Genomic DNA, 27,850 nt, shown 5'->3' on the forward strand with positions numbered 1-27,850 from the left:
AGGGAGATTAGAATCTATGAAATCTTTGTTCAGGATTAACAGGCTTGGGTTCCGTAACTTAGGGAGGAGAGATATATTTTCTTATGAAAGGCAATTACAGCAGTTGAGGATATTTTTAACAGCTTTTTTGAAATATAATTCACATATGATAGAATTTATCCATTTCAAGTGTACAATTCAATGATTTCCACCATATTCACAGATATATACAACCATCAACAGTGTTAGAATATTTTCATCACCTCAAAAAGAGATCCCACATCTTGGGCTATCACCCATCCCCTCCAACATTCCTATCCCAGCACTAAGTGCCATTGATCTGTGTCTCGCTTTCCCTGTTCTGTATTTTCATATGAACAGAATCATATGCTATGTAGCCTTTTGTGACTGGCTTCTTCTACTTAGCATGATGTTTTCAAGGTTTATTCACATTGTAGCATGTATTAGTACCTTATTCCTTTTTTAATGGCTGCATAATAATCCCTGGTGGACGTTTGGGTGTTCCCACTTTTTGGCTGTTAGCAATAATGTTGCTGTAAATATTCATGTACAAGCTTCTGTGTGGACATATGTTTTCATTTCTCTTGAGTATATATCTATCGAGGGGTGCTGGTCATATGATACTTCTGCATTTAATTGATTGAGGAACTGCCAGACTCTTTTCCAAAGCACCTGTACCATTTTACAGTCCAATTAGCAACATAGGAGCAATTTGATTTCTTCACATCCTCATCGATACTTATTATTGGACTTTTTGACTCTAGCCATCTTAGTGGGCATTAAGTGTTATCTCATTGTGATTTTGGTTTGCATTTCCCAGATGACTAATGACTCTGAGCATTTTTTCATGTGCTTTTTGGCCGTTTGCATGTTTTCCTTGGAGAAATGTTTATTCAGATTCTTTGCCCATCTTTTAATGGAGTCAAACTGATTCCAATTTTTAATTTCTCTTTAATACTGAGTTGTAAGAGTTCATTATAAGTTCTGGATCCAAGTTCATTATTAGATATATGATCCGGAAATACCTCCTCACAATCTGCTGGTTACATTTTCACTTTCTTGGTGATATCAATTCAGGTATTTTTGAAGGACTTGAAAAAACATATTTATTTTAATTATTACTATTTTATTTTTTTTTGTTTTGTTTTCATGTACCAGTAAGTACCAGTACAAGTTTTATTATCAGAAAGGCATGGGCTTGTGATTGTGGGTTTGTTAATCCCACAGTAAAGGTAATAGGTCACACTATTGCACAAGAAAGCAGGAGGAAGCCCACAAGCCAGAGGCCATGGGTTGTCTTCCCAGTTCTGTTATTCATAGTGTGGCTGACATTTGTCAAGTTACTCACCCTACCTGGGTCCCAATGACCTAATCCACAGAATGTGGCATTGAACTAAAACAGTGGTTTTAAAATATTCTTTACCAGTAAAAAACATTTTCATATTTTCAATGAAATGTTAAGTGGACTCCTAATAGATAAGATAGATAAAAGAGTTTCCAGTTATATAAATGTGTTTGAAACTCAAATTTTTAATATTTCTTTAAAATTCAATCAAAGAGCAAGGAGGGGGTATGTTAATACAAACATTTGAAACCCTAGATTATAGGTGACAGTTGTGATCTTTTATCAATGTCAATATTCAGTTTGGTTCTATATTCTGTATTAACTTTTAAAAATTCTAATGTTCAGTTAAATCACAAAGGATTTATTGTAAAGTAAATGAGTACTTTAAAAGCTTGTCTTGCAATCTCATAACACTCTTCAGTTAAACAAAAAGGGTAGAAATTTTTTTATAGGAGCATTGTTTCTATGGTAAGTGTTCTATGCTAAAATATAGGTCGTTACAAGTAAATTTCAATCAAGCACTTATGAAATCCCTGAAGCTCATTCCATAGGATAATGTACAGTAGTCCCTTGTTATCCGTGTGAAACATGTTCCAAGACTCCCAGTGGATGGATGCCTGAACTTTACACATGCTATGTTATTTACTATAGATACATACTCATGATAAAGTTTGATTTAAAAATTGAGCACAGTGAGAGATTAAAAATAATAATTAACAATAAAATAGAATAATTATAACAATACTGTAATAAAGGTGGTTGCTTCCTCTCAAAATATCTTGTACTGTACGCACCCTTCTTGTGATGATGTGAGATGGTAAAATGCCTATGTGATAAGATGAAGTGGGGTGAATGACATATGTACTGTGACACACTATTAGGCTACTATTGACCTTCTGACAATAGGTCAGAAGGAGTATTATCTGCTTCTGGACAGTGGTAGACCATGAATAACTAAAAACCATGGAAAGTGAAACTGCAGATGAAGGGGACGACTGTATATATAAACCTATCAACCACTAGAGCATCCCTTCCAAGTTCATAAATTTGAAGACTTACATAAAGCTCAGAGCTGTTGTCTAGTCCCCCTGGGATAACTTCTGGGACTCCTGGGCTGGTGGGAACTCCAGTGGCCACTGATTTGATAAGGCTAATTGGATCTCATTCATTTCTCTTAAGAAAGGGACAGATGGACGAGGAAGAAAGGGAGAGAATAGCACACTTGATGGATATAATCCCTGAGCAAAAATACCTCCTTCAGCAGATATTAAGGGACTCCCTTAACTCAGAAGCCCCAGAAATTTGATAGCAGAGGGAAGAGAGCCTTTAGAAATGACAGTGACTGAGGACTGAGTACACCTCTCAATAATAATCATGAGCCACTAATGTTGTAGCCGGGGGGGGGGAATGGGGGGTCTCATCCCACAGGACTTTTCAAATGCTTTACACAGTCATTTACTAGCCATTTTAGTATATGAATAGGGTGACCATATAAGTTGCCACCCAAACTAGGACATCAAGAAAATGAAAAACAGCCCTATCAATAATTATCTTGGGACAACAGTTGTAAACCAGACCGTTACCAGGCAAACTGGGATGAATAGTTGTCCTGGTTAGGAACCTCCCCCTTGCCCAACAGAAGACACTGTTAGAAAACAGACAATTTCCAGACATGTATCATTCACCTGGTAAAACCACACTTTCCAACTTTTTAAAGTACACCTTTGAAGTTATTCTAAAATGTAGAATGGGGAGTCAGCCTAAGAAGTATCTAATATATTAAGGGAAAAAAGAATCACTTCTGAATTCAGGGTGCTGCCAATACACAAAAGAGAATATAAAATAAATATTAGAATTATAATCGGTTTGCTAAATATGAATTTGATTTAATATGATTTATTTTAGCTACATCCACATAAAATAATTAGGCTTTACATTTTGGGAAGTGCATGTTGGCTATAGATAAATTTTTTTGAGTTCTTCTTGATTTGGTTTCCAGTACTGAATTTTTACTTTAAATAATTTTTCTGTTTACATCATATCTGCTTATCTATTTTCTCTCTTTTATATTCCTTGATAGACAAAGATTATTTCTTTTACCCTTTCTTCCTCCTTTTAGTTCTATTTACAGCACCAGTTAGTTTATTCTTCACATGGCACATTCTCAAAACTATATTAACTAAGATTTTTAAAAACTTATCAAATCCACAAACACTTGTCAGATCACAAAGCATTTTTTTTTAATCTAGTAATCAGTGGATTATCATCTAGAGTATTGCTATTCTTCTTTGATATCGCTGCGCATCTTGGGGCTACGATCCCTTCCAAAGATCCTAGTCAAAAATGCTTTGCCCCATATCTGCAGGGTCTTAACTAATCTATATTATAGTATCATTCCCATAACTATTTATTGTTAGTGAAATGGAAAAATTAAAAAAAAAACGTATCATCCCTTTTTATAATTCAAGATATTCATAGAAAAAGATCAGTTATTGATATTTGATCTAAATTTAACTTCTGGGAGTTACTTACATATATACCTTAACAATAATATGGTATAATTTACTATTTATTTTAACACTCATCCATTTGAAAATAGGAGCTGATAATAACATCAACTGGGAGCAGAGAAAGGATGAACAGGTTTGGCTGACCTTTCTGTTTTTCCATGATTCTATGTATACTCACCTCCACCAAAAGGTCCCCATATGACTCTACGGATGGACTTAACCCAGTCTTCCATATCATTCTGGGTGCTCGCCATAAGGAGGTAGCTCTCATGGTTTGCTGTCATCCGATCTCGATCGCCTCCTGTAAGACAGTAACACATGAGTGTATGCTCGGCTGAAGTTTCTTCATCAGCAGCAGGAGTCCCTGAAATGTACACTGTGCCTACCCAATCAATTGGAAATATTTACCATGGCTTCAGTATGAAAAAAAAATCTGCTTAAAAAGGAAAGGCTCTTATGTTTCCAGGAGAAAACTGGAGAACAAGTGTCATTCCCCAAACAAAGCCTGCCTTTTTGTCCTAGCAACGGTCCATAAGTCTGCATTAACTTATAATCCAATCTATTCACACTGCACTGTTGAACAAGGAGAATTGGCAAAGCAAAATGAAAGATGGAGAAATAATCCACAGAGTCTGGATATTCATTGGAAGCAAGTGCTGAGCAGTCTAAGTACTTCTTAGTCCACACACAGTGAGGCCACCAGGACATCATGGGTAAGCAGGGGAGCTCTAGGAAAGGGAAAAGAACCACATGTAAAACTTTTGACCCAGAGGTCCTCCTGTATTCCTCCATCCTGAAAGATAAGGTTCTGCTCCCAGAACACACCTGCAGGGTGGGCAAACAAAGAAAAGAGAAGAACACACAAGCCTGCCCACAAATTAAACCCCTAGATGGCCCTCACGCCGAAGCGTGAGCTTTGAAACCCCAGTGGTGCCTCCATGCAAAAGCTTGATGGTTTCTCTTATTTCACCCTCCAAAAGAACAACCCATATACTTAAAAAATTTTTTTTAATGTTTATTTATTCTCGAGACAGAGACAGAGTGTGAACAGGGGAGGGGTAGAGAGAGACGGAGACACAGAATATGAAGCAGGTTCCAGGCTCCGAGCTGTCAGCACAGAGCCCGACGCGGGGCTCGAACCCACGAACTGTGAGATCATGACCTGAGCTGAAGTCGGATGCTTAACCGACTGAGCCTCCCAAGCGCCCCCATATACTTTTAAGCCTTTATAGTCTCCAATATCAACTTTGAAGTGCCAGACGTCTGATGCATGTGATTTAATTTCTTAGAGATGCTTTATAGCATTTACATTTCCCTGGTGACTCAATTTTCTCATTGACAAAACAGGCATCACCGTATATGACCCTGAAAGAGGTCCTGAGGCATGATTTTTCTTCTTATCTTGTGGTTAAAGACATGTATCAGCAACTATATTGCTTCATTTTCTTCGAAAATAATTAGTGTTGTTCATGGAAGGAATAATTAAGGAAATGGAACATTTAACTGAATTCTGAAAATATTTTAGTATTATACTAACTTCTAAGGTGCTCCAAATATCTATGAATATTTAACTATTCACTAAGTGAACATTAAGTGTTGTAGGTTTGCAGCCTTGGGTTGAATTGATTCATATGCAAGTGTTGTGTTTGATGGAAACCTTGCTGTTTGGTTTCTAAGTGGATCTGAACACCTTCATGAGGAGCTTGCATGCTCCAATTCACAATAGGCTCACCATTCACTGTTCTTTCCCACCCAACCCAACTTGCACATAGCTGTGAAAGTTGTAGGCATTGAATCTGCAACCTCTGAATTCTATACAGCTGTCCTAGGTTGAGAAATACAGTTATTCTACCACTGATGTGAATGACAGAACAGGCGAAAGGTCAGAGAAGTGAAATAACTTTAAGCTTATCAGACGAACAACTAAAATTGGTGATGTACATTTTAATACAACTGGATGGAAGTAGGAGGAGGGGCTGAGGAACAACAGCAAAGTGGTTTCTTAACATTTACAAAATTCCTGAAAAAATAAGACTAAACTTCTCACATTATAAAGAACACCTCACTGTTTGGGAAACAATAACCCTCTTACACCTGTAGGTTTATCCTCGGTCAGTCATCAGTTTAAGTAACTTGTATCTGAAAAAGCGCCAGTTCAGGAGTCAGAAAACCTACCTGTAATTTTATATTAGCTGCTTAATTTCTGGGAAATTACATAACTTTTGCAAACTCAGTGTTTTTAATTATGATTTAGCTATAAAAATACTGTTACAGTACATTTTTGTGAGAATTCAATGAAATAAAGTAAGAATATTAGCCCGGTGTTAGGCTAAAGGAGAAATGCTGCAAACACCAATTCAGTCTCATTTAATGGCTACTACACCTACAAGTGCAAAAAGAACATATTACATTTAACTTCACCTCAGAGGGGCACCTGGGTGGCTCAGTCGGTTAAGCGACTGATTTCAGTTCGGCTCATAGTTTTGGAGCCCCCCCCCCCCCCCCGCCAACCATCCCAACCATCGTTCGCTCTGTGCTGACTGCTGACAGCTCAGAGCTTGGAGCCTGCTTCGGATTCTGTCTCCCTCTCTCTCTCTGCCCCTCCCCCACTCGCACTCTGTCTCTGTCTCTCTCTCTCTCAAAAATAAATAAACTTAAAAAAAAATAACTTTAATTTGACCCCAGAGATATTATGTGTAGCAGGTGCTTGGAAACAATTAGTCAATTTTATATATATATATATATATATATATATATATATATATATATATATATCTCATCATATATATATGATGTCATTATATATTATACATATAGTTATCATTTTAAAGGCTATCTTTACTTGATACATAACAATGCACATTAAAATTATATACTGTACATATATGTAAATATGCCAGCATTAATATGCATGTGGCCGTATAACATAAAAGCAGCAGAAAAAACTAAATGACAAAAGAAAAATAGGCTTCATTTGACACAGCACAGTACTAATAATTTATTTTGCGTTCTTACCCATTTATACCATAGTACTAGCCAAAAATTTACCATTGTGAAATGAAAATATTTTAATTATTGTCTTTGCCTAAGGGATGCTTAGTAATTCTGGCGGCAATATCCTGCTGTGTCACTCCCAGCCCAGGCAGAGACAGCCTAGTAATGAGTGAGTGACAGCCACTAGAGTGTGTTTCTGCCTGAAAGCAGGGAAGAAAGAGAATGATAAGCGCAACTGGCCATTATCCCCTGACTTTTCATTTGATTCTCTATCTCTGCCAGTGGTGCTGTATGCGTGACCCTGAGTCTCATTTAGACTGCCAATCACAGATATGAAATCCCATCTGTGAATTTCACCCATGGATATGGACCTTGATTCCTCAGTGTATTAACAAGACAAGGGGAAAATATTTTAAAAATTTTATTTACCAGTCTTGGTGGAAATATAGACTCTTTGCTATGAATGTGATTAAAACAATTGGAGACATTTATACAAACATGAACTAGACACTCTACTGAAAATACGTGATTTCCAACTAGAGATGCCATCAGTTCTCATTCAAAACCCATCAGTTCTAAGGGCGGGTACTGTACCTTGCAATTGAAGGGGCTCAAAAACAACTTAATGATATATCATTTGATAAATAAATAAACTCAATATTGACTTTCAACCATGTGAATCAAGTTTCACTCTCTTTGTGAATCCTTTATAGGGCTTCATGTTCCATTTAACCATTTGTGGACCTAAAATTCTTTAAAAAGGTGAAATTTTAAAAAGCAGTCTTGAGATCTAATTATCACTGGAGCGACAGGGTCATCGTTATCTTCAATCCCTATGTGTCTATGTGTATGTGTATGTGATATGATACCTATTAAAGTCAGTGTATGCCTTCCATTTTTAATTCTGCTTTATTAAAATTCCATTTTAATAAAATGCTTCCATTTTTAATTTAATTTAATTAATATTTAATTTAATAAATATCTGTGCAGCTTTATTTTTAATTTTTAATACTACTTTAGATTTGCACATATTTTTATAGGACATATGTTTCAGGAAATTGTTCACACCTTTAGATATTAGCTTGGGAAGGTAATAATGCCTTGGTGCTAGTGTTAACACTTTCAGCATTTGTGATTTTAAGTTAACTGAGCAGGTCACATCATTCAATTTTACTCCTTTATATATAATTGAAAATACATGTGCATTTTTGGGGGTCTTCTGTATATTTGCATTTGATATAAATCTTTCTTCTCCAGAAATAAAATAGGTTTTCTGAAATAAAATAAATACTTGACATAATTAACTTTCGCAAAAATTAAAAGGTAGATTAAAAAAAGCTTAATGAATTTAATAGGCTAAGAAAAAGCTTAATTTAAAATTAAAAGGTAGGTTCAAGAAATCTACAATAAGGTAAATGTATAGTTAATTTAAAAAAGAGGTACAATTCCATTGACTATATGAAAAGTTTGATTCCTCTAATAATTATAAAATAATAATTTAAGAGATAATATTTATGAATAATTTTGCATAGAATTTAAAAAATATTTTATTTGTAAGTAATCTCTACACCTAATGTGGAGCTTAAACTTACAACCCTGAGATCAAGAGTCACATGCTCTATTGACTAGCCAGGCAGGCACCCCTGCATAGAATTTTTTTTAATTTTGAGAGAAATATTGGAAATGATATGTCAAAATATATATGTTCATTGTTTATAGGAATATGGATAATGTTCCTTATGATGCAGCCACTAAAATGGGATTTTGATATGAGTTTTTATTATACAAAAGGAAATATACACATTTTTACATGTGATATCTCAATTTTCATATAGAAGGAAAGCTAGATAAATGAGATACTACATAGAAATACACAGTAATTTTGCCAATGGTTATCTCTGAATGATAGGATTGGGAATTTCTTTGCTCTTTTTTTGTACCTTTCTGCATCTTCCAGATGCTCAACCATGTGTTGTTTCATGCATTAGTCCAGATATTCTATCAGGTATTATTTTACATGAGAAAAAAACATTATTGAAAAGAGCAAATGATCAGAATGAAATGGTCATGAAAGTACTAATCCATAAAAAGCCAAGGTGAGCTGAAAGGTAATTGTCACTAATTGTCACCCAGTAATGCTTAAGAGTGCTCACTTGAGTTCTCAATTTACTTATAACCTCATATTCCTCTTTTCCCAGATACTGGTCCTTGAGTACATCCCCAAAGGAAGATTTGGGACAGGTGGCCAGTGCTGCTCAGAGCACAGACCACTTAATGTCACTAGGATTTTCTCAGTGAAAACAAGACTACTACTATTATGTGTATTACCTTTCTTTAAAAAAAGTTTTTTTTTTTTTAACATTTATTCATTTTTTAGACAGAGTGTGAATGGGGGAGGAGTAGAGAGAGAGAGGGACACACAGAATCCAAACGAGGCTCCAGGCTCCAAGCTGTCAGCACAGAGACCAAGGTGGGGCTGGAACTCACAGACTGCGAGATCATGACCTGAGCTGACGCTTAACCTGCTGAGCCACCCAGGTGCCCCTGTGCATTACCTTTATTAAAAAATATATTAAAAAAATTATTTTTCTGAATTTATTGTGTGGGACTTTCCAAAATAGTTGCCAATGTAGATTTTTGTTATTTTTCCTTAGAGAAAAATACTTGTACTTGTCCAAATTATGAACTAAAAAGCAAAACAATTATTCAGAAGCAAAGTATTTATATGTATGTCAACTTGAGTAAAAAAACGTTTAAATATATACAGTAAATTATTTCCTCATATTTAAATTTTAAATCAAGTTGCTCAAGGGAAACTGTGGTATAGACATTTGGGTTCCTTTCCAAGCATAGCTCATGGTACAGACCCGAGGACATTTCAGTGAACACCTCTGATACTGTTAATAATTTCAGGAGCAAAATGTTTCCTCACTCCTAATTGTAAATCAGGTCAAAACGAGGCATATTATACTATTTATTTTATTAGCTTACATGAAAATATTTTATATTCTAGTTAGGGTTACTAATTTCCACTCACACAATTGTAAGGTTTTATTTTACTTTTTTAAAGCATTACTTTTCTCAAAACTTAGTTTGGGTCTTTATTGGCAGTAGAACTCTAATGATAAATTGCAAGACATAAAGTAAATTCTGAAGGATATCAGTGGAAAATTACTAAGATGGGAAAACATTTCTTCCCTTTTATGGAGACTGATATTTGCAAATCAACCAAAGTTATGTAAAGTATAAACTACAAATTATAGGCTTCTATGGATGCCATCATTTCTTAATAAATAACAACAAAAATAATAAAGCAGCATATAGTTTACAAAATAAGGCCAGAAAACAAATTGGTCTCACAATAAATATCATCTTTATTTTTTCATATTGTTTTGTGTATAATAGAGACGTTGTTATCTGAAGAATAAGAGTTTTGATAGGCTTTGCTAGTCAAGTTTTTTTTCCAAGTATTTCTTCCTGAGAGGTTAATTTCTTAAGTATTAGAAGGGCAAAATTTCAATGCATATTGTCAACAGCAAAGTTGCATTACTCTCTAATGAGATCTTGAATATTTTAAAACCCCTAAATCATAAAATGAGAATTAATTAAGGGCCCAGTAGAAATAACCATCATTTTATTTGTAGTGTGTAGTCACTACCATACAGCAAACACATTACTAAATGTTATCTTGCATTATAATAAAATTAATGCTACATTTTAATCTCACGAGTACTTTATAATACTGTTTTACATATTTCTTATATCATCCTTACTAGGTCATAATCTCATTGTAAGAATCACACCACATTATGTATATAGCTAACTTATGTTTAAGATGAAAGCAACTAGAAATGCATACTATTTAAACCAATTATAGATTGGTTAGTATTTATTGTTTATGGTAGATTTTTAATCATTAAGTTTAGAAATAGTTTGCTGGAAGTTTGTCTATTTGGCTACAGATATAGAAAGCATTGACATAAACATTTTATACTGTACAAGTTTCTTCTGACTTGCCTTTCCTCAAACCTCACAATAAAAAGTGTCAGCAAATGTGAATATTAGACCAAAGTGCTAGCTGGATCAAACTGCAAAAACAAATAGTTCCTACAAGGACATGTCATTCAAGAAGTACTAAAAATAGGTTAGAGTCTGACACTGAAGCCAGACTCATCAAGTTCAAATTAGCCATTGATTAGCTGTGAAATCCCTCATGTTTAACTGAGGGTGCTAGCAGCACCTGCCTCCTGGTATTATTGTGAGTTAATTGAATGAATAATACCAGTCATGTTTGGGACATGGGATGCTATGCTGTTATTTTTATTTCCGTGTATAATAATCTTGATTCTAACTTTTTCAGTAAATGAAACATAATTTGAATCCTTTAAAATACAGAAGGCTAGCTTATTTTTGAAAAAAAAATATTCTGAATATATTTGTAAAGAAAAATCCTTTTATAGGAAAGTAACTATTGATTTATTTTTTAAGTAACTATTGATTTTCATATTGATCATGTCCTTAGAAGTACAACTGTGATCAATTTACTTTTAAATAGCGAATGAAAATTGTAAAACTTCAAATGGGCATAATTATATTTCCACTAATTTTTACATTCTTGGATCCATCCTTTCGAAATACCTTCTATTTGTGCTAAGTACATTAAGTATAAACATGATATAACTTATTACATTTTGGATATTTGTCTTCCAAATTGTACTGGATCTGGAATAGAATCTCAATTTAAGTCCAACAATATATTTTAGCTTTCACTTATGTCAAAGGCTCAGAATCTAGCCACTTCCTTCTCATCATCTAGCTAAGTTCTAATTGAAATTTCCAAGAAATAGATAGAATATTTCCCTGGCAGAGCCAAGGCTTCTAGAGTTTGTGTCCTCTTCTAATTTAGCTTGGCTAGTTTAAGAGATCATTGAATTCAAAATTTCACCTGATTGACATAGAAAGCAGGCAGGTAGAGTAAATGTCATGTATATTTAGATCAGTGTTACTCCAACAATGATGATACAGAATGGAATCATAAAGGAAAGCAAGACCCCAGTCAATAATCACCCATTTGTAGCAAATGGAACGTCATTCATAGTCAAAGAAGCAAGGCAGAGAATTTACTGGCTTAAATAAATCTAAAATTAAAATTATTGGTCTATTAGGAGGTCCCTTAATACACAGCACACATGATGAGTCGAATATTGGAAAATTTAGGAGAAATATTTTGGAATTATATTGAACATTATACTCCCCATGAACATGTAAATAAACCCTCTACTGCAGAATCTCTCAAAGTGTGATGATACTACAGTGTATATGTCCAGGAAGGTAGGAAGGTACTTGTTAGAAATGCAAATTCTTAGACCCAAGCTCAAATTAACTGAATCAGAGACTGCAGTGGTGGGACCTGCAATCCTTGCTGTAAGATGCAGAAACTTGCCAGGTGATTCTAATGTATCATAAACCATGAGAACCACTACTCTTGTAAGACAGTTTGCTTTAATAATTTTTTATAAGGTTTATTTACTTTTGAGACAGAGAGAGAAGGAGAGACAGACAGAGAGAGAGACAGACAGACAGACAGACAGAGCACAGGTCGGGGAGGGGCATAGAGAGAAGGAGACACAGAATCCAAAGCAGGCTCCAGGCTCTGAGCTGTCAGCACAGAGCCCAATGCAGGGCTCAAACCCACCAACTCTGAGATCATGGCCTGAGCCAAAGTTGGACGCTTAACCAACTGAGCCACCCAGGCACCCTGACAGTTTGCTTTAACAGGCAGAGACTGTAAATTTTAGAATTTACGTATTTTAGCCAGTCTTCCTGTTAGCTTATATCTATATCTTATTTTTTCAGTGACACCCATTCAGCTACAAAGTACTAAGCTTTAAAGCTATGGGTCATATAACTTATCTAATCGCTTATTTTCATTGTAAATAATTAACACTTTGCAACTAGCTTGCAAGGACATATCACTCAAGTTGGGATTACTGAGTCTAGTAAATTTGTGGGCCTCATACATTAGAGACGGCATACTTTTATCTGGCCAAACATTAGAGCGCTTCTTTTTGTATCTGAATACAGATTAGTTACACCTCTTTTCCTGATGCCCAGAGTTTGAAGAGTGAAAAGGACACTGAATTTGAGAAGACATGCCACTTTTGAAGATCTAGATTAGAATGATGAAATCCATTTTGAAAATTCTCTTGTATCTCCCTCTTTTTATTGTTTTGGAATAATAGAAATCTGCAAGATTATTTTTTTTTAATGTTTGTTTATTTATTTATTTATTTATTTATTTATTTATTTATTTATTTATTTAGATAGCATGAGCAGGGGTAGAGGCGGCGGGCGGGGGGGGGGGGGGTGGTGTAGAAAGAGAATCCCAAGCAGGCTTCAAGCTGTCAGCGCAAAGCCTGATCTGGGGATTGATCCCATGAACCATGAGATCATGACCTGAGCTGAAATCAAGAGTCGGACGCTCAACCGACTGAGTCACTCAGGCACCCCTGCAAGTTACTTTTATATCCCTTGATTCATTTGGTTTTTACAATATCCCTGAGAAGTAAAGCAGAGCATTGATTATTTTGCCCAACACATATTCATTGAGCACCTGTATTGTGGCTGTCACTACTCTAGGTTCTGAGGATACAGCAGGGAGTAAAACAAAGTCTACAATCCAGAGGTGAGGTCCAGACTGAAATGCAGATTTGGAAGTCATCCATGTGGCAGTAGTCTAAAAAATATGGGACTGGATGATGTACCTAAGGAATACTGCCTCTAGAATAGAGAAAATGCAGTTCAAGTGAGCTGCAATGTTTAAAGGTTGAGAAAAGGAAGAGGAATTAGCAAAGTAGATTGAGAAGGTACATCTAGTAAGGTCAGAAGAGAAACCAGAAAGTCTGAGTGGAGAAAGTGGTCTGGTGAGTCAAGAGCTGCTGAGAGGTTAGATAAAATGATGACTGAGAGAGCATAGACCACTAGTATAGGAAACACAGAGAACACTGGATTAGGCAACATGGAGATTATCGGTGTCCTTGGAGGATTGATCAGACAAGCACAAATATAATCATCGTGGGAATGTGTTTGTAAGATTATGGAAGAGAGAAAACAGAAACACCCAGTATAAACTACTTCTCTAGGCATTGTAGTGTATATAGGGGCACAGAAGTGGGGGTAGTGAGTGGCTGTGTAGGCGAGTTGTGGGGCCAAGGGGATTTAGCTGGGGAAATAGTACAGAATGTTATATGCTTATGGGCATTATTCACTGGAGAGGGAAAAGCTAATGAGGTGGGAGAGAGGAGGCTTATAGATGCCTCCATATTTCTTTAAAGTCATACTCTAATTCTCTCACTCCCCTCAGAATCTTCAATACATGTTGACAGTTAACATAATTGATTTCTCCCCAAAGTTTGTTACTTTAAAAGTATTTGAAACATCTAGAAGAGAATCATCGAAAGAAAAGGAACTTGCATTAAGCAGTTGTTTCTACACAGCTCTGCCTACAGGCAACATAGGAAGGAATGGGGTTAAGTTCATAAATCATTTTTTAAAGTTAAATTTTACTACCTTTACTTGAGTGTAGTGTTTGGTATATGCTCAATAGGAGATTTCACTTACTTGAGACATTTTCCTTCACACAATATTAGTTTTAATTGCCACAGATGATAATTATTTAATATTACAAGGCAGTTTTATAGAATGGGTTTTGGTATATACAAAAGAACCGATACTTTAAGATAAAATGCTATGATAGATAGCTCAAAATTAAGTTGCTCCAGGGGCACCTGGGTGGCTTAGTTGGTCAAGCATCTGACTCAATTTTGGCTCAGGTCATGATCTCATGGTACATAGGATTGAGCCCCTCTTTGGGTTCTGCACTTTCAGATTCTCTCTTCCTCTCTCTGCCTCTCCCCTGCTCGTGCTGTTTCTCTCTCTCTCTCTCTCAAAATAAATAAATAAACTTGAAAAAATTAAGTTACTCCACTAAACAAATGACAAATAGTAATCATTGTAATGGTGTAAAATTAAGAAAAGCTCCGATTTTGATTTGAATTTGAATTTTGTTCTCTTAAACCACTAAAATTAACTTTGCAGTCAGAACAGCTTAACTGTCCAGTACTTTGTCTCCCACAGTTAATGTTTGGGTTTGCTGTGTTTCATCAGCTCTAGGGTGTATGTCTGCAAGGGTGTGTAAAACACACCTTAGGGGTCTGGAATTTGAACCCAGCCTTCTAGCTAGCTTCACAGAGAACACATTTGTATAATGTGCCAAAAATCCAACACTAAGAACATTATAGTTTCAGAACAATTGTCACTTCCTTTAGTAAGGATACTTGTGAATATTTTCCTAACTTGCTTGATATAAACATATTACAAACTAACTCTATGATTTCCTGAAGTGTTAGCTGTTTTCTCAATAAATGTTTAAGAGTCTCTATGTACACTCTGTTAGTTCTTTAACCTATGTCTGGAGTTGGGGGTCTCACTTCATTATCCCATTCTAACTACAAATGATTCCAAGACCCTACAAAAAGAACAGGGGCCAGAAAGTCACATGTTGTTCCCAAATTGACTATGGACATAGAAGTTCCTGTAAAGAATACTACTCCTTATCTGCTTCTTAATCCAAAACCCTTGTAATACTAGTTTAGAATGATTAACACTATCAGAAAGGCTAAGCAGACTCTAATTCTCATATTGGTGATGGGATGAGTACATTTTAGGATGATTTCTTTTAAAATAAACACACATGAATACACAAACATAACTGCACTAATGCTGATTATAGATTATTTGATCTATTTTTTAAAGTTTATTTATTTATTTTGAGAGAGATAGCTTGAGTGGGGGAGGTGTAGAGAGGGGGAGAGAAAGAATCTCAAGAAAAACAATCCCAATGTCAGTGCAAAACCTGATGTGCAGCTCAAACTCAAGTGAGATCATGACCTGAACCAAAATCAAGTCAGACACTTAACCAACTGAGCCACCCAAGTGCCCCTATTTGATCTATGTCTTAAAACATGACTTTTTGTAGTCAAGATTTCCTAATTCAGTCTTACATGTACGTTAAACATTAAAAAAAAATCAAAATTTCCTTCCAAATTTTCTGAAACTCAAAAATTTTGCCACTTCTGATGGGTTAGTCCATCAATTTTCAATATCATCAGTATAATAACCATACAATTAGGGTTAATGAGTCAGATAGGAAAAATATTATGAAAGGAGCATATTGTATTGCTTCAAAAGCAATCAGTTGGTGAAGAGTATTTTAAAACCAAATAGAGTATGTGCAGAATGCAAGTAACACAAGTGATTTTTTGAATTTTTAAAAGAAAAATATTTATGAAATCTAAGTGTTTGGACATAATAGGTTGGTAAGTACTCAATACATGCTTGGGAAGATTTTGGCAGATCTCTATGTTTCCCTTGGAGGCTGGCAGTAGTACTTAGGAGAATTAAATATATTATTATGGTTTAAAACAGCTCAGGTATGCAACAACATGGATAAACCTAGAAGGTATAATGCCAAGTGAAGTAAGTCAGATCAAGAAAGACAAATACTATATGATTTCACTAATGAGTAAAATCTAAAAAACAAAATATATGAATAAACAAGAAAGCAGAATCAGACCTATAAACACAAAGAATGAACTGATGATCACCAGAGGGAAAGGGTTGGGGGAATGGGCAAAATGGATGAAGACGAGTGGGAGGTACAGGCTTCCCATTATGGAAAGAATAAGTAACAGGGATAAAAGGCACAGCATAATAAATACTGTGAACATAATTGTAACAGCACATGGTGACAAGCAGCAGCTGCACTTACGATGAACATAGCATAACATATAGACAAGGCGAATCACTATGTTGTACACCTGAAACTAACACTGTGTGGCACCTATACTCAAATAAAATTTTAGGAAATAAACAAATAAAATGGCTCAAGGATCTTAATTAGTGCATGAACATGTTTAAATATTTAGGGAAATCTAATTTGTCAAATTCAGAAGTTAATAGAGCTTTAACCAAAAACAACTAAACGTTATTTTGTGATCACAAAATGGAACAACATGTGACTGTGTGGCCCTTATTCTTTTTTTTTTAATATTGACTTATTTATCTGTGTATTCATTTATTTATTTTGAGAGAGAGAGCCTACGTGCAGGAGCTAGTGGGAGGGAGGCAAAGAGGGAGAGAGAGAATCCCAAGCAGGCTCTGCACTGTCAGCAAAGAGCCTGATGCTGATCTCAATCCCACTAACCATGAGATCATGACCTGAGCTGAAATCAAGACTTGGATTCTTAACTGACTGAGCTACCCAGGCACCCCTGGCCTTTATTCCTTCTGTAGGGTCTTGGAATTATTAGGAATTAGAATGGGACAATTAGATGAGACCCCTAACTCCAGATATAGGTTGAAGGATAATAATAATAATAAATAATATTATTAATAAAACATTAATATTAATAACTATTAATTAATATAAATATTGATTATTATTAATATTATTGGAACTACAGTTTAAGGCTTAGAAAACTCTAGGTTCTATTTCTTTAATTTCTTTAATTAATGGAGTATTAATTTAAATACAAGTAGTATTGAGGAGTGTTGCCTTACATATAAAGCTCCACTTAGATAATTAAAAACAAAACAAAAAACAAAAACCAACAACCTTAATGGACATAAATTAATTTTGATGTCAGAAATATATCAAATTCATTTTACTAAAATACTCTTTTCTTTTTACTCCAAATGAGTCAATCGGGCTAATTATATCAGCATTATTATAGTGGGGTTTTCTTGGATGTTTTAAAACGTTAATTTTATGATACTGGATAATATTAAGTAAACAAATGAATGAAAATCTGAAATTATCCCTTAAAATTATGACCCCCACTAGCCATTTGCAGGCACTTGAAAAAAAATATGGAGTCTTATGTTTGAAAATTACTTGTAACAGGGGCACCTGGATAGCTCAGTTGGTTAAGCGACCAACTTCGGCTGGGGGCTGGCGTCATGATCTCAAGGCTCGTGAGTTTGAGCCCCACGTGAGGCTCTGTGCTGACAGCTCCGAGCCTGGAGCCTGCTTCGGATTCTGTGTCTCTCTGTCCCTTCCCTGCTGACACTCCGTATCTCTCTCTCTCTCTCTCTCTCTCTCTCTCTCTCTCTCTCTCTCTCAAAAATAAACATTAAAAATTTAAAAAAAAGAAAGAAAATTGCTTATAACAAATGAGAAGCATCTTAAGAGAAACATTATAAAACTGAAAACACTTCCTTCTCACCTCTCAAATTAATGTGCAACTACTACCAAAACGTCAAAAAAAAAAAAAAAAAAGGCAATTGTCCTTAGGAAAGAAAAGTATAAGATCACTTAGGGCAACAATAAGCAGTTCAAAGTTTTAATTTATTATCCACTTAAAAACATATGCTAAAAATTAAAAAAAAGTTACCTAGCTTTTACATGAATTTTACATAACTGAATCCAAATGAAAACTTTTTTAAATCAAGGAAAAACAAAGGCAAGAGAAAGCTAGAAAAAGCTGTTAGATGTCTTACATTCTATTCACTTTTTTATTATGTAGTATCTTTCATATCTACTACAAATATATACTTCTTTGAATTCTTAAAGTTCTACAATTTTCTAGACACATGCAATAAATTAAAATTTGATCCTATCTACTGACAGGTTAATGCTGTGCATCTCATAATTTTAAATAGAAGAGTAATCAGCCAGAATCTGCAAATCAATTCCACTTAGCATACTATCATTAATTAACATTTAATGAATACCTGCAGGTGTATGCAGTAGTATTAGAAATCAATAACCAATTGCTGCTTGGGGACAGGTAGTCCAATTCATATATAATTGCCAACCTAAATCTGGCTAAGCTCTGAGTACAGATTGGGAAACTGATTGACATATATTGATAAACTAAAGGCAAGATTCCTAAAAAACACTCAATGGGAAATAACGGAATATTTTTTTTTCAAATGTAATGTAAGAAAGCTGCCAAAGAGGCAATTACTATATGCTATCTTTCTGGATCTTTTCTGTGAGGGGCGGGGAGGTGGAGGGAAGGGCATAAAGTAAGTGGATTGGCACATACATGTACCTTCATATACACCAATATAGAAAAAGAAGAAGAAAACATATAAAGCCAGTTACTTACTGGCTTTACAGTTCATAAACACCTCAAAGTTAGCAAACGTGATAATTTAGATAATAGAAAAAACCTCACCGTATTCAGAAAATCTGAAGAAAGCAAGACTGAACTAACTATAATAGTTAAAAGATATTTCTTGAATACATGAATAGAAATTGAAGAATTATATGACTCCATTCATTCAAAGTCATTACTTACTGCTCTTTAATATGCACATAAGCTAGACCTAAAATATATTGAAATTCATGTAGGGTAGACTTTTGGTTTTACAACATTTACAAAGTAACAAGTGAGTCAAGACAGGGGAAGTTATTTGGTACCAATATTAGATACCAGCAGAGAACAACCATAAAAGGGAACTAATAGGATTACTTACTGCTGTAGGTGATCTACACCCAAGACATAAGTTATCATGTAACTCCAAACTGGAAAGTTATTTTGTTGATTTGTTTGCTTGTCTTTTTAATCTAGAGTTTTTCAGCCTAATAACAAGCCATTACTTTATAGCCCAGGTAATTATTTGGACTGATGGTCTCTGACTCTAATGAGAGTGCTCCTAGGACCTGCACATAATTATTGGTTCTTTTAATATATTATTTCATCAGTGCAAGTAACCTATGACGTAGGAATTATTGTGCCTGTTTCAGAGGTGATACAATAAAGCATCAGAGAGGTTTTGTTCATTTCTCAGTACACATAGCTAATAAATGGCAGCAAACAGGGTTCAGTTTGACTCCAAAGGCCAATTTTCCTTTTCTATTACTCTTGTTTTTTTCAGAGTCATGCTATGCTTTTTATGACTCACCCTGTACTCTCTGCATAACATTTCCTTCTTCCTTTCTTTAATGAGATCTTTAAAGATCTTACCCAAATCAGAAGTCTTGCTGTCTCTACAAATAAAGTTGTTTCCTCCTTCCTGACTTCCACTGTATCCTGTATGTATCTCTGATATAGCATATGCAACATTATTTTGCAATTAAAGTGGGGTGGCATCATATAGGCCTGTGACTTAGTGCATTCACCTATATATTTATTATATTTTTTAAAAAGAAAATAGGGGCGCCTGGGTGGCGCAGTCGGTTAAGCGTCCGACTTCAGCCAGGTCACGATCTCGCAGTCCATGAGTTCGAGCCCCGCGTCGGGCTCTGGGCTGATGGCTCAGAGCCTGGAGCCTGTTTCCGATTCTGTGTCTCCCTCTCTCTGACCCTCCCCCGTTCATGCTCTGTCTCTCTCTGTTCCAAAAATAAGTAAATGTTGAAAAAAAAAAAAAAGAAAATAATCCTTTTAGTAGTATAAAATTTCAAGGATCGGACAGTTTCTAATAAGAGATAATGTGCCAGATATAATTCATGTGCCCCTTCAAATACACTCTCTGCACTTTTCCATCCAGCTTCCTGCATGGGAACACTAACTTGTATGGATGATACCATAGAGGGTTTCCAACCTAGAGCTTCCCTTTGGGTTTGGCCAATAGGCAGTCATGGCAGGAGATAGGAGAGAGGAAGAAGTGTAAGATCAAGGTATTTATTTCCTTGACTTCATAACTCTGGGATTGCCTTGAGTTGGTTCTGTATTTTGACCAAAAGTCACTACAAACTTTTCTACATGGTACTCTTTTTTCTAAGTTCTACTACCACCTCTTTGCCATTGTCCCTTAGACCTCAGACTGGGACAGCTCCTTCACTATTATAAAGCCCAAGTTATTTCACTGTTGTTTGTAATCCCCAAAAACCCCACCCACATTTTTGTAAGTAACACCTTTGTACAGAAACTTTCTTCAAATTATCCTAATTTGAGTGTGTCACCTTTTTCAGTTGGGACTCTGATTAATACAGTTAAGAGTAGATAACTGATTCACTTTGAACCCTTCAAATCACAACATTCTCCTCATTTCTAAAAGCCTAGATATGTAGTTACTTCAGTGCAAAGGAAAAACATAATAAACTTTCAGTTAGTTTAATGCCACACCTACTTAAATTTTATATACTTTCAAGACTGCAAAGGCACTGTGAGAAGTACAAAAAGAATTTATGATATGATCTCTCCACCAGGGCGTTTTAATCTTATTAAGGATATAAGGCATGAAATGAAGAAAATTATAAAGGAAGCATGAGCTGAACAGTCAGGTGCAGTCATTTATGATGCAGAGAATAAAAGGTATCATTTATTTATTATGGTTCCCATGCGCTCTGGACTTCTGCCAGCCTGCATCTAAGCTCTAAGAAGCTCCTCAACCCCTACAAGAGCATTCTCTTTTGTTTCACTTCCCTGAGCCTTTCTTAGCTTTTCCTTTTCTAGGTTCACTGAAAATAACTGCTCTATTATTAGAAGATCCCCAAGATAAAGATAGTAGAAACAAGGCATCACTTGTTGGATGAGTTCATCTTGAGCAGCACTACGTGGCAACACAAAACTAGTTAAGAGCCATCGATGCAAAGGTGATTAACTCATAATTCTTATTCATAAGTGGTGTGCCACCTCAGAGTGGACATTAACAAGTATATGCACCTGCAATTCCTAATTCCAATAAAAGGTGGGGAAAGTGGGTAAATGCAATGCTTACACATACAGAAACATATACACACACATACATATGTACAAACACACACATACACTTAATACATACACATGCCCACACACAGGCACACCTTTACTGGTAATTCTGAATCAGATAGGAATTCGTTTGTACATGAGCTTATAGAAGAGAGAAAATATATAATGTTGAAAGTATCCAGGAAATCAGTCTCAAAAAGAGTATAAAGTGTAGGATCCTTGGTAAACATCAAAATAATATTTCTTTTAATAGAATTCATCTGGATATGTCTACTTGGGTTTCATAAAGTGATTCGGGAGAGGAAAACATATTGAACATTTAAATGTATGTAAAATTTTAAATAAAATAAACTAGATGTGTGTGGCTGTCGATTTTTATGTCGGCAGCTATAGGAATACCAAATGATAAGTTGGCCACTGGGGGGGCTTTTCCATTTTCTTAGAACATAGAAATATATTTATTCTAGGAATATATTAACAACTACGGAGGAGAAAATTTGAAAATCTTTTTCAAAGATTTTGAAAATCCAATATAGGAGCTCAGAGCTTGGTCAAGGCTCAATCTTTATTTCATAGCAAGTGTCTGAGCAAGCAAGATTTCTTGCATATCAGATTTAATTTTCTGTTCATTTTGCTTCTATAATGAAGATGAAAAAAGTAAGTTCCTGCATGCATAGTCAATCTCCATTTTTACCAATATGTACCCCCCATCAGAACTTTAACTTTCTTCTTATTTAAAATAAAAATAATAAAAATATCTCCCTGATTCTTGAAGGAATAGAGTGAGGGAAATCTGCTTTGGATATGGGCTCCTGTTTAAATATAGATCACGAATTTTATGTAGTTCAACCACATCTCCCTTATCCCTCCCTTTATGAAATGGCTATGAATCAATCTATTATTGACTTCTAATGATGCTTATAATTTTAATACTCTATATTAAGCACTCAAAAATCTCCAATGTTAGTAATGATGCAACTTGGAGTTGTTTTATTTATGGTAAAATATAGGGTCAGTATGGTGATTTTTATGACATTATAATCTTCTACAGATCTTCTGAGCCTTCAGCTCATGTTAGTTTGTAGCACCAAGATTAGAATGGTTCAAAATTTAAGGAGCACCAAAATAATCACTAATTGAGATAAATGCTATTTTAATAACATATTTAAAAAGACAAATTAATATAAAAATTCATAATGAGAAAAACATCAAAATAAAGATCCTGCCCGTTAGTGGGAATATTGTCGACCCCCAACTAGTATGTTCTTTCCAAACCCCCATTTCTTCTAAGTAAGCACACTCCCTGCCTTCCAGATGACATGGTTGTCACTATTTACCCAACTATGAGATGCAACACAGAATGATATAAGCAACTTCCTTATATGAATAATGTGTTTTACTATGCTGGACAAATCTATAATGTGTACTTTATATGCTAGTAGCGGTTGCCATAATTCTGAAATATTTGTGGTAGGCTTTCACTATCTTTCTTTTGTAAGAAAAATGAAAAAAAAAGCAAGCCTGTATATCTCTCTTTATTATAAGCCTCCTGCATATAAAACAGCTCCTGGACTAAATAATGTCTTTACTCTCTAGCACCAGGTTAAATACAGCTTAGCAGTGACCTTGGTGCCAAGATGAAATAAGCCGATGACCTCATTTCAGCTCCTTCCTGGCAGATGTCCAGTGTACTAATTGGCACCCAGGTGACAGCATTATGAAGCCAACCAAGGTGAATCAAATGTGAAAAGTAATCCATGTACACAATTTCAGATCATCTACATACATGAAACCAGGAATATTAAGTTTTATTTTGTTTTACTTCACTACTTATGAGGGGGATACTGACAGTCCTGCTATCATTATAATTTAGCATAAAATGCTCTTTGTGTGTATTTAGGAACAAGGGGCAACAATGCGCTCGTGCACAACATAAGCTCAGGAAGAAGACCAATGTTCAAAGGAAACCAAATGCAAGGGGATCTTCTCTCCACACAGAACACATGGAAGCCTGGCTCTCCATTTATCTGTTCACATTTTCAGGGAATTTCAGTGAGTGAAGAGCACAGAGGTAATTTCTAAAAGGGAAGAAAGAATTAGAACAAGAGAGGATGGGACAGACAAAGGAAGAAAAATGGAGAGAGAGTGAGAAGTGTGAATATAGACATAGTATGTAAAATTCCATTATTACAACTTTGTTTTTTAAATCACTCCAAGCAACAGATAATTTTTTCTATAAGTATAAAAGAATTTGAAGAAAATTTCTTTTACCCAAATGAAATCATGCTCATAAAGTATCTAGTTTTGAGACTAGCCCATAAGACCTGAAAACATGCTAGCTAACAAACTGCGTTCCTTTTTCCTCCTTTCTGGAAGGTAAAACTAGTGATTCTTTGCCTTCCTTTTTTGATAATATTTTCCAGTGCTATGGAAATGACTCCTTCCTTAGAATTGTGACTGAATCTCTATCTTTAGACCCAGAATGTCTCTAATATTTTTCCTATGGAAGAAAAATGTAAATTAAATATAATCCAAACCTCTTTGAGGATATTACATTAAATTAAAAAGAAAAAAAAAAACCAAGTAACTCATTTTCACAAAGTCTCTGTCCCTCCTGAGTATAATTTTAGGTCTGTTTCTACAACTAAAGATAACAACTAAGCATTTATAGTTCCTTTTTTTTTTTTTTTTTACCAATCCATTTTTAAAAGTCTTGTGATGTGAAAAGATCACTCACCAGCACAGTGCATTTGCTTACAAACTTCAGTTCAGCAGATACTAATAATACGGTAATAAGAGAACTTTTAGTAGTTTACTTCAGAGAGATCTATTATTCCTTTCAGGGAATTATCACCTAAAACACTGAAATCATTTTCCTTGATTGATTGATTGATTGATTGATTTCTTCCTAATCCTTTCATGCAATAAGAACATAAATCATACAAAAATAATGTGACTCTTTAGTATTTCATTTTTAGATGCCATATTAGGTAATCAAAACATTCCATTTATAGGTCTCAAAAAAGAAAAAAAAATTCTCAATGCCCTTGAAAGTTGCACATTCTCAAAGCTGTCATAATGATATTGCATTTAAAAGCAGTACTGATGTAAATAACAATTTGGACCTTGTCAAATTTTATTTAGTAGAATTTCTCAAAGACATTCTGGAGAGAATAGGTTTTATGGTCTAGTAAAAGATAATGTGATGAAAATATCATCCAGGATCAATTACATTGGAGAAAGCATAGGTTAAGTCCAGTTAAACAGGATTTCTTCTCTTCCGGACTTCTGAGTCTTAAAAAGTTAGAAATGCTCTAGAAAACTCCAGGAAAAGATAATATGCAAAGGATTCCTTACACACTTGATTATGGAAACTTTTCTTTGCAAATTATCTCAAGGGATTTACATTTTATGGAATATACCTTTGCTTCTTAATGTCAGTCACTATATTGTACTGATGTTTGGAGCACACATAAAATCTGGAGAGTGTTTTAAACAATTGGGGTTGCCTGGGCCATATTCAGATCAAGTGAATCAGAATCGCTGGGGACACAGCCTAGAAATTCATATATATATTTTGAAGTTTATTTATTTTGAGAGAGACAGAGACAGCGTGAGTGGGGGAGGGGTAGAGACAGGGAGAGAGACTGAGAGAGAGAGAGAGAGAGAGAGAGAGAGAGAGAGAGAGAGAGAGAATCTCAAGCAGGCTCCACACTGCCAGCACAAAGCTCGACGCAGGGCTCGAACTCACGAAACTGTGAGATCATGACTTTAGCCTAAACCAAGAGTTGGACACTCAACCAACTGAGCCACCCAGGTGCCCAGAAATTCATAATTTTAAAGAAGTTCCTAAAGTAATTTTGATGTTTTAAACACCCTAGTTTGCCCCATAGTTTGTGTATTTGTGTGTTTTAAAGAATGCTCCAAACTAAGCATTTTTAAGCCTTGAAGTTGTACATTGCATTAGCTTCTTCACATTATCAACAGTGGAAATTTTCAAGCATATCTCTTTATGTGGTAAATTTTGTATAACTAATATTTACTGAAATAAGCCATCTGATATCACTACTTTTGGAAAGAATACACCAAAATGTGACTGCTATACAAAAGAAGAATCTTGAGGCGAACAAACTAGAAGATTTGTAATAAAAAAAATTAAAAGCCTGATTTTTTTGTTGTTGTTGTTCAGGATGTTTTTTTTTTAATTTTAGTTAGTTAACATACAGTGCGATGTTGGCTTCAGAAATAGAATTCAGTGATTCATCACTTGCATACAACACTCAGTGCTCATCACAAGTGTTCTCCTTAATGCCCATCACCCATCTAGCCCATTTCCAACCTCCCTCCCTCCATCAACCCTCAGTTTGTTCTCCGCAGTTAAGAGTCTCTTGTGGTTTCTAAAAGCCCATTTTAAATTGCAATAGCTTAGGGGCAGTAAAATCAAATCTAATACACACCAGTGCTCCTAGCATTGCCACAGTTGCAGCATATATCAGAAGATTTTTAGATTTTAGATGCTTTGACCAAAGACCAAAGTGTTCAGTTAATTAGAAAAAAAATTTGACCTCGCTCCCCTTTCTCACATGGAGTATAAAAGTGCACAAAAAAGTGCATTTTTTCTTATGTAAGAAAAAAATGAAACACAATGTTTTTGATCTTTTCAATAAATCAGAAGGAGATATATTTTCAATAAAATCTCAATTACATCCTCAGTTGATTATTCTTAAAGCATTCATGAAAATAACCTGTTTACTGGAGAAAACAAACAAACTGGGATACAGGATAAGACAGTTAAGCTCCTCATCAAAGCCCAGATCAGTTCAACTAGAAAAATTTAAGTTTTCAACAATTTCAAAACTCTGGTCACATTTGATTGGGTTTGTTTGCATTCTGTTTTAGACAGTACTGATGGACTTTTTAAAAACAGGTTTGTGACCCAGCCCGAGGGGAAAAGGTTACAAATAAAAGACAACCTATGATTACCAGACCATGATTGCCAGAGCATGGAGGTTTTATTTTCTTCTCTCAGCCAACCTTAAAAATGAAAGGACAGTCAAAGCTGGCAGGTTATTTGAGACACAGAACTATGGTGTTGTATCAACCTACATCAGAATGTAGAAGTGTGAAGGCACTAGATCCACTCACTGTGACCATTTGGAAACAAAGCTTCCTGGGAAAGAAGATACCATAATCTCGAAATGAGACAGACAGTAGGTTTCAATAGTTAACCCTGTGCACTGAGTTTACGGAGATTTTAAATATCTTCGGGAGTCTCCACAACAACAGAAGTGTTACATATTAAAAAGGTCCTGAAGAATAGGGTTCAGTCAATATAACCCAAATGGCATTTATAGTTTGGTAAATAGATTATCAACAGAATGAACCATCTCCTCTGGTTAGTAAGGCTAAAATAAATATTTACTTCTCGTTTGGCAAACAAATTAGCTGCAAGCTGAACGTTCTTGAAAGAGCAGTACTACATGAAAGTTGTTAAAGCAACCAGTAAGTTATTTGGCTTAATTACTTTCCCAGATATGTTCTCAAGTTCCTTGCTGAGTAAATAAAATGCATCTCTCAAGAAGGCAAACTATTCCCTAACAAATGTTCTTGATCCTAGTCAAGTTTTCAACATGCTATTATGTTTAGGATTCTAAAACACTGTGTAAAAATCTGCTTACCTATCAAATGTTCTATTATGTCTACTACATCCACTGTACCTAGTCTACTATATGATAGCTAATTGGACCATGAGGAAGGGGATTGTATGGTTCCAAGGTTCTTGTCAGTTATATTTTTTGCTCCTTGGTTTTCCATAATGGATCGTGACAAGAAAAAAATCACCATAACTTTCTGAATACTTTGCTTTTAATATGAGGGAGTAACAGTAAGTTAAAATGAAGGCAGATCTTTGTGACATGAAAAAAAAATCTTTGATTGGTGTGCAACTTGGACTGGTAAATCATTTATTTTCCCATGTTTTTCCAATATATTTCTAGTGCCAAAAATAAATTAGAAAGTATGACCTCCATAGAAGTTCAGTAATTTGCCCTGAAAAGATTTCTTTTGCTCAAGAGAAAATAAGGTGACTGCACTCAGCAAGTTAAAGTATGCATCAACAGTGACAGGTTAACTTTGCCTTTAAGAATGTAGGGCAGGTTTCCAACTGAGAGCGTGTATTGTGAATGCAAACAAAAGAGAAGAACAATAGTTATTGTATACCCTCCCCATGCCAAGCCACGTGCTTGGCATTTCCACACACTTCATTTAATTCTCACAATAAC

General features: G+C 35.2%; 1 protein-coding gene across 9 annotated transcripts in view; it reads right to left on the reverse strand.

Annotated features, from left to right (window-relative positions):
• Positions 1-27,850, reverse strand: part of ARHGAP24 (Rho GTPase activating protein 24) — a 661,374-nt gene that overhangs the window by 67,619 nt on the left and 565,905 nt on the right. For all 9 annotated transcript variants that reach the window (XM_019829276.3, XM_003985210.4, XM_019829275.3 and 6 more), the window contains one exon: positions 4,034-4,156. In XM_019829276.3, the coding sequence (XP_019684835.1) occupies positions 4,034-4,156 (123 nt within the window). The remainder of the gene's footprint in view (positions 1-4,033; positions 4,157-27,850) is intronic.

Source organism: Felis catus, chromosome B1 (genome assembly GCF_018350175.1).
Source record: "Felis catus isolate Fca126 chromosome B1, F.catus_Fca126_mat1.0, whole genome shotgun sequence".
Lineage (NCBI taxonomy): Eukaryota > Metazoa > Chordata > Mammalia > Carnivora > Felidae > Felis > Felis catus.